Source organism: Polyodon spathula, chromosome 19 (genome assembly GCF_017654505.1).
Source record: "Polyodon spathula isolate WHYD16114869_AA chromosome 19, ASM1765450v1, whole genome shotgun sequence".
Taxonomy (NCBI): Eukaryota; Metazoa; Chordata; class Actinopteri; order Acipenseriformes; family Polyodontidae; genus Polyodon; species Polyodon spathula.
Window position 1 is genome coordinate 27,525,237 of NC_054552.1, and position 7,722 is coordinate 27,532,958.

Below are 7,722 nucleotides of genomic sequence, written 5' to 3' on the forward strand. Positions count from 1 at the left end.
AGACTGTCTTTTTTCTTTGCTTAACTGAGCGTATTTTGCCATTTTCTACTCCCTTACATTCAGGAATGACAAACTTGTGCCTGTGCTACCTATATTTATAGTAATCATGGACCCTCACCAGTTATCGTTCCCAAAACTTCAAGGCGTTGGATCCAAAATCCCCAATTCAACTCTTGTGACTCTTCGGGAATTAACCCAAAAAGAATTCTGACTTCGAAAACCAAAAAAAGACTTCTCAACTCCTCCAAAGAAAAAAACGTCCAGTAGTTTCTGCTTGTTTTTGGTTCATGGCCGCACCTCACTGCACTGGTTTTTTGTTCCGTGTGCCGCGTTTCATTGGCTTTTCGTCCTACGTCTCCCATCTTAGATACTGTAGGTCCCGCGCCTGGCCCGCTTTGATACCTTGTAAAGGTTGTTAATCCCCGCAAACTCCCACCATGGTGACGTTGTCCAGTAAACATGTGTTTCTGACAATTGGTCCAACTCCCGCATTTTTTGATGGTCAGACCTTGGCCACAGCAGTTTTACAGAACATGTGCAAAGTGCCTTTTCTTGCGATTTTCATAAAGATCATGGACCCCCCATCCCTTAAAGTAATTACAGACTGTCTTTTTTTTTTTGCTTAATTGACCGTATTTTGCCCTTTTCTGCTTTACATTCAATTGTGCCTGTGGTACCTATATTTATAGTAATCATGGACTGTCTTTTTTCTTTGTTTAACTGAGCATATTTTGTCATTTTCTGATCCCTTACATTCAGAATGACAAACTTGTGCCTGTGCTACCTATATTTATAGTAATCATGGACCCTCACCTGTTAACAATAATTGGTGACAAAAGCTTAATTAGGTAACATGCTAGTTAACTCAGAGAACATCTAACAAAGACACTTTTATACTTAGGCCAGTGTTCTAACACCATGTTATACACATTTCAGACTTAACTGACTTGGGCTTCAGAGTGAAATCCCCTTGCTTTGGGTGACCATTTCATTGAAATTGACAAGATTTATATTTTCACTTAAAAATTAAATTTTTGAATGCAATTCACTTATGATTATCAGCTTATATAAATACACGTATCATATAATGAAATATTAAGTGTTTATAGACAAGTTTATACAGTTAAAAGCATAATCATGAAAAACCTGGTTTCAAGCAGGTGTACTCAAACATTTGACTGGTACTGTAAAGCACGCTCCACTTATCAGCAACTTTATGCTTGTGGTCTGTATTGTCATCAGAACCTATGCTGATTTGACCAATAGTTAGATGGCTATAAGGGTTAATAGATTGTGTCATACAATAGATGTTCACATTTCAAATGTTGTGTGTGTAAGAAGCATTCTGTCAGACAGTTGTTCAGTTCTGACAATAACAGAAATGTGAATTATACTCTCCCACAAAATGTGTTGAGGATTCTACACAGGATGAAGAATGAGCTTGAAAATGATGACCTGTAGCCCTGCTGAAGTATGCCTGAATTGAGTAATATTAAGATGTTTTGATGTAATATTTTCTACAAAGATAGGAGTAATAATGCAACAACCATGTTAATGAAGCCTCTTAAAATAACATTTCATTACCCATTCTTACAGATGCCAAATTAAGACCTATGACCCAAACATTGCCATACACTACAAATGAGTGTTAACAGTTAAGTGTACAATTCGTACATCACAGTGCAAAAAAATGGCCAGTATGTTTGACTGCCAAGGTAAAAATTCATCCAAGGTTCAATATTGTAAAAACAAACACTATCCAAAAAGAATATTAAGCAATTGGAACACATTTGTGCAAAACTATTTTATTTACAAAAATGGCACAAAAGTGACTGCACAGTATACCCACATGCACACTTCAAACATTTCCTTTAGTGAGCTACCATCTACAAAACCTAAAATGATACGGTTTAAATAGGTAAGGAGTTTTCAGCACTAGGTTCACATATTTCTCCAGGGTGTACAAACATTGCCCAACAACACAGGCAACTGAAAAAGCCGAATGAGGTTTAAGGCCATTTTAAATTCAAGATTTGAGACAAGCAGACACCAACCTTTCACAACCCAGTTCACTTTCACACATGCTTTTTTTTTTTTTTTTTTTTTTTTTTTTTAAACCAATCTGTGTAGTCCATTCTTATTTTATTTTTTATATAAAACAAAGAATATAGCAGTAACGTAGGAAAAATGAAGCATGGACATGACTGAAGATTATATTAAATAATTCAAGCACACTACTTCATTCAGATGAAGGATATAAGGAATGATATAGTAAAAATGTAAAACTTTCTAAAATGTCAATTCCTGCCATCACTCCTACACTAGGAAATAGTTAATATGTACACTTCACCCAAAACTACAGTATACTTAAGCCATCAAAACTTCAAGTTTGCGGGTCTCCCTGACTTTTTCTTTAGCAGTCATTCCAGGTACTACACACTTTTGTAATTACTCCACAAGCAGCACTATTAACTGGAACCTGCCTACTCGTCAGTCTTTCCAAATGACATTAGTGTAAAACAAAGTTATGAGATGAATAGGGACAATAATAAGGGCGAAAAACAGGAATCGGAAGAAAAGGGTGCAGTGCCATATCTTATAAATCAACCAGCCAGCTTGCTGGCAACCAGGGAAGGTTTTCTCTGAGGCAAGTCTTGTGGAGTGGGGATGTGGTCTCCAGTGACCTCGGCTTTTTCAGTGGTAGCTGTCGGCAGCTGTTTGTTCTTCATCTTGGCTTTAGCCATGTTGTAGTCACCAGAGTCAAAATATTTTTGCTGCAAAACAGATAAGTCAATATAGGTATTCAGGTCAGGCCAATGTTATACCCCAATACATGCAAATTAAAATGCCAGGTTTTTTTGTTTTTTTTTTACTGAGTATTATATCTATAAATTTAAAAAAATAAATAGAGGTTTTATATTTTTACCCGCCCACAATCCTTAAATTAGTCAAATGCTGGAGGGACAACTCCATAAATAAAGCAAGCACCATGAAAGAAGTGGATTCATTTATTAAATATTAAGGCTAATTCTAAATCTAGACCTTGATACGATACTCATTTCAACAATTTATGCTAGCACAAGTTCCGAGAGCATTCATTAGCTAAGAATTAAAGCCTCTGTACTTTAGGTAAAATTTCTTCCGACTTCTTTTAGGTGTCAGAACTCATACCTAGTTTACACATTTGACCTAAACAGTTACACAAAAACCACACTTAGCAAGCAATCGTTCTATTCCTTTAAATACTTCGTTGGTCCAACCCAACCCCCCCCCCCCCCCCCCCCCCCCCCACCACACACACACACAAAATTGTAAAAATACCCCTTTCTGAAGCCTTTTCCTTAAAAGATCAGAGCCACCTGGCTTTGAACCAAGATGAGGGTATCGAGCTTTCAGCTTGGCTTCTTCTACCTTTTCAGGGCTGACCACTTTGTCCTCCATTTCCTTAAAAATTAAACACAGATTACATTTTGGACTTCAACTATTTAAAAAGGCATGAATATAACCCAGCAAGGTGGATCAGCAGATGAGAGCTTGACTAATGGATAAATCATTATGTCCTCACTGAAAGGGCAGCTTAAAAAAAGGAAGAGCCCACAGTTGTTTTAAAAAGGTCCACTAAAAAGCAAAGTTATTTTTACAGTTGATGCAGTTTAATCTCTGTTGACCGTGTCTCTTTAATCAGATGGGGCAGGTACTGTCACTGCACACAAAAGGAGTACTAAAGCTTGCTGTAACTCAAAATACAATTAACAGATGTTTCATTAAATATGTCCAGAAAAGGCAGTTCAAAGGTGACAAGGTATGTCAAAGTAACATACTATCCCCAGCACCAATTTTCATTCACAACTGGAGAGTGGAGCAGATCAAGAGTAAAACCGTCCAATTCTAAATGTTAGACTAGGCTCGATTCAATATTTTGAATAAAAAAAACAGTTGCTAGTGGAAACTGATTACTAAAGAAAAATTGTGTAACCTCATGTGTCATTAAATCAGCTATTCCTGCATAAAGCCTATATTATAAAAATGATCCACAATCACATTAAATGTACACTTTCTTCGAAAGGTATTACATTAAACCCTTTCATCACCACCTTTGATCAAAACCAAAAAGCATCAAAGAGCTTTCTATGAACACCTAATATTTGACAATGCATAAATATTTTAGAAGTGAATGGAACATCTACTTAAAGATTGCATAGCAACAACAGCACGCCCACATATCAGTAAATCATACACAAAACAGTCTAGGAATACAATATTTCTATTACAGCTATGCAGACATAAGTAACATAAAAGTCCCCTAACAATGTTAACTAACTAAGAGGCTTACCTTTTAATAAACAAATGGATCTTTCTGTAATTGGGACCAGCAATTCACTTCTATTTGTAAATTTAACTGTAAAGAAAAGTTCTTTGTACAGTAATATATATGTTAACATGTGACAGGAGACATGGTAAGAATGACAGAGCCAAACAACTGAAGCATTTGTGTCTGAGAATTTTTTTTTAAAAAAAGTCTCTGTGAAAAGCCTAATGTTTTAATCAAAGGCTATTCATTGAGAGAAAGCACTGCCACACACCAAGATACTGAACGTCGATCAAGGGTAACTACTTTCATATTCGCTACAGTAAATAATGTATTTTATTTGCGTGTCTCTAGACTATGTATCTGAAGAGATACTGTTTAAGTCTTACATTAAAGGTTATTACACTGTATAGGACTTCACTTAGGGCTTTAGCAAAATAAATGAACAGAAATCAAGTGTAGAGATCCCCAGCAATATTCTTTTGAGAGCGCTTTTAAAGACTTGTATTCTTATGTTAATAACAAATCTGACCTCAAGCAAGGGCCTGCATGAAGCAAACTGAAAAAATCCATAATGATTTGAATGTAGAATTTCAGATTCTAGATAACACTGAGTAAACAACAGTGTTCAAATATTAATCTGGCTGAAATGTTTCAGAAATAAATGCAATTATTTTTTGTTTGCAGGTTCTACTAGTACTAGCCATACCCAAACCCAAGGAGCCAACATAAAGTATTGGTAAAGTATCACACCTTTGTCCCATCCAGAAAATCCACTCTTCCTTTCTCAGTTTCAGTGGGTGTGACTTGCTGAAGCTATTACAGTATCTTCACACTGTGTAAGGTATTGACATTTTCAAAGCCCAACTGTAAAGCAGCAGAAATGAAAACACATCCATTCTATGGTTAACCAAGTCTCACAAATGGAGATTAGACAAAGGGGCAACTCAGAACAGAAAATAGGAATCACTTTTTTTACACAGAATTGTGAGGGTCTGTAACCAGCTCCCCAGTAAAATGTTGTTGAAGCTGACACCCTGGGATCCTTCAAGAAGCTGCTTGATGAGATTCTGGGATCAATAAGCTACTAACAACCAAATGAGCAAGATGGGCGAATGGCCTCCTCTCCTAACTCATAACTTTATGTTCACGATCATATATGTTCGACCACATAGCCTGCCTTTGTTCCTGATGCTGTAAAGTACATTTGGAGGTTCACAATAATCTGCTTTCTAAAATAGTATCATAATCATTTTGCCTACCATAAACGTTGAAAGATCATCACTGTAGAATGCTGCATCTTTAAGTGACTATTTCGCAGAATAAACTGCACCCTGGTTTACCATCAATGTGATTACGCGTAGGGTTAGTTTAACAATAAAGAAGTCTAAATTAATTTAGCATTGAGTTTTAATACTTCCGATTACCTTGAATCAGTAACCGGTTTTCAGTGACCTTGGTTTCAAAACAATGCATTTTTCTTAAAACGCATATGGCATTTCTCCGTTTATCACCGCAAGCAACAACACTGTACTACTATAAAATCATAGTTTCAGTGTATCGAGCAACAACGGAAAACTGAAGTCGGCGACATTTTCGCTGGTATAGACCAAGTCAAAAAAGGCGATGTCACATCAAATTACTCGGGACAGTACTGTACTATTTGTATACTGGTTAACCGGACATAATTATATTTCCTTGTATTCCGGTGAACCAGGCCCTGTCGTCTGTGGAGCAAATTAAAAGTTAAAACCGTCCGTCATTTTAGATATAAAAAATATCACCACCCAACCAGAGATTCATATCATCGTATATGAATACAGCATATTACAAAAGCTCAGGCGGGCATGAGGCACCACATCTGAATTATATAATAAACTCAAACCCCACGCCGGGAGACGGTCTCAGTCTGTGTCCACTAGTTCATGCTTGACTTGGACTGACTGAATGACTTCACAACACGGTTCACGCTACAGACCGACTCAAAAAACAGCCACTCCGTCTCACACACAGTACTGGCTCCTAAACCTGCATTACCCGCTGCTCCTCGGTTGATGCATCTCCGATGGTCTTCGTTCCTTCAGTTTCACTTGACATGACTGTAAATAAATGTTAATAACCTGCAAACCCGAACCGTTCTCACTACTACCCCCTTCTCCCTACAGTGTGTATCAAACACCTCCTCCCGCGGAAAGATGGCGGCCGGTTTAAGACGTCATTTCCATCTGGGTTCTACAAACGTTATTTTGTGTTTTATTAGCGGGGGAATAGCAAAAAAGAGATTTTTTTTACAAGCATCGTGTATAATTACACGTAAATAGGGGTGTATGTCGTATTCTCTGTATGTTCCATAATATTTTACATTTTGATAGAAAATCGTAATTTGTTACGTGAAATGCATTATGGGAAATGTAGTTTTGCTGATGACTTTGTTTTACCAATGCAGAAATTACAGTACACGTGAGTGACATAATAATAAGATTTACAATAAATAAAATGTTCACTATTGCAGGTTGCATTAAATACTATATAATGCCATCATACATAAACTCTGGTAGTTCTGAAGTTTGTATAGACAACAAAGTATGAATTCCATTCCAAAATTGTTTAGTACAGGCCAGGAATAAAATAACTGTTCTAAAGATTCAATATTAGATAAGCAAAATACACAAGCGTTATGTTCAAAACTAAATCCTGTATGACGAAATTCACTGTATGGATATACAGAGCTAATGATTTTAAAGTGGGATTCTTCAGCTTTTGGTGGAATTGACAGGTTAAATAGACTATTGATTTTCTATGCCTTAACTGATCTGTGATATCATACTTGTACTTTGATTTGGAATCATTAAATATGACCATATTTAGAGCATCACAAAGCCATTTGTTATTACATTTACTATTTAGAAAGTGTAACCCATTAATCAATAAAGTTGGGTAAGTAGGATTAACTTCACAATACTGACGTGACATTATAAGTACTAAAGCACTGGGAATGGCTATAATACTGGTAATTTGATTAAATTGTTTGTTAGTAATTAAGAGATTGAATTTGTGCAGAAAATCATTATAAGATAGATATAAACCCTGAGGATCCAGTGAATCACTGACAAATATAATTTTTTTTTTATCAAACCATTAATTCATTTTTTTTTTCAATTTAGATCTCTCTGTTATTCCGTAGCATTGAGTTGCGAGGTGTGAAATTGTGACCAATTTGCAATATACCCAGTGGCATAATTTTTAAAGTGGGGGTGCTGAAAGCCACGGAACAAAACTGTAACCGCTGCATATGATGGAAGCCATGCAAAGCCAGGGGTGCTACCGCACCCCAGCACCCCTCGTTCCAGTGCCCTTGAATATACCAATGCCTGTTTATAATAGTCAGATAATTTAATGGGAAGATTGCTGAT

The 7,722-nt window shown here is 36.5% G+C and overlaps 1 protein-coding gene across 2 annotated transcripts; it reads right to left on the minus strand.

The window, feature by feature from the left end:
• Window positions 1–2,301: 2,301 nt before the first annotated feature.
• LOC121295033 (cAMP-regulated phosphoprotein 19) lies at window positions 2,302–6,502 on the minus strand. 2 transcript variants are annotated; one of them, XM_041219316.1, is made up of 4 exons: window positions 6,347–6,448; window positions 5,063–5,176; window positions 3,322–3,444; window positions 2,302–2,774 (listed from the first exon to the last, which is right to left on the minus strand). In XM_041219316.1, exons 3-4 carry the CDS (start codon window positions 3,439–3,441, stop codon window positions 2,604–2,606), a joined length of 291 nt encoding a protein of 96 aa, XP_041075250.1. In that variant the 5' UTR covers window positions 3,442–3,444; window positions 5,063–5,176; window positions 6,347–6,448; the 3' UTR covers window positions 2,302–2,603. The 2 variants fall into 2 exon arrangements, with proteins under 2 accessions (XP_041075250.1, XP_041075249.1); XM_041219315.1 differs by lacking the exon at window positions 5,063–5,176 and having other exon boundaries at window positions 6,347–6,502.
• Window positions 6,503–7,722: the final 1,220 nt, after the last annotated feature.

What these genes read in the sequence shown, in the direction of transcription:
- LOC121295033 (XM_041219315.1), bottom strand. Translation starts at nt 6,406, where the DNA reads ATGTCAAGTGAAACTGAAGGAACGAAGACCATCGGAGATGCATCAACC. An exon ending in CATCAACCGAGGAGCAGCGG is followed by an intron (nt 3,445 to 6,346) that starts GTAATGCAGGTT and finishes TTAATTTTTAAG; the next exon opens with GAAATGGAGGACAAAGTGGT. An exon ending in GGAAAAGGCTTCAGAAAGGG is followed by an intron (nt 2,775 to 3,321) that starts GTATTTTTACAA and finishes TCTGTTTTGCAG; the next exon opens with CAAAAATATTTTGACTCTGG.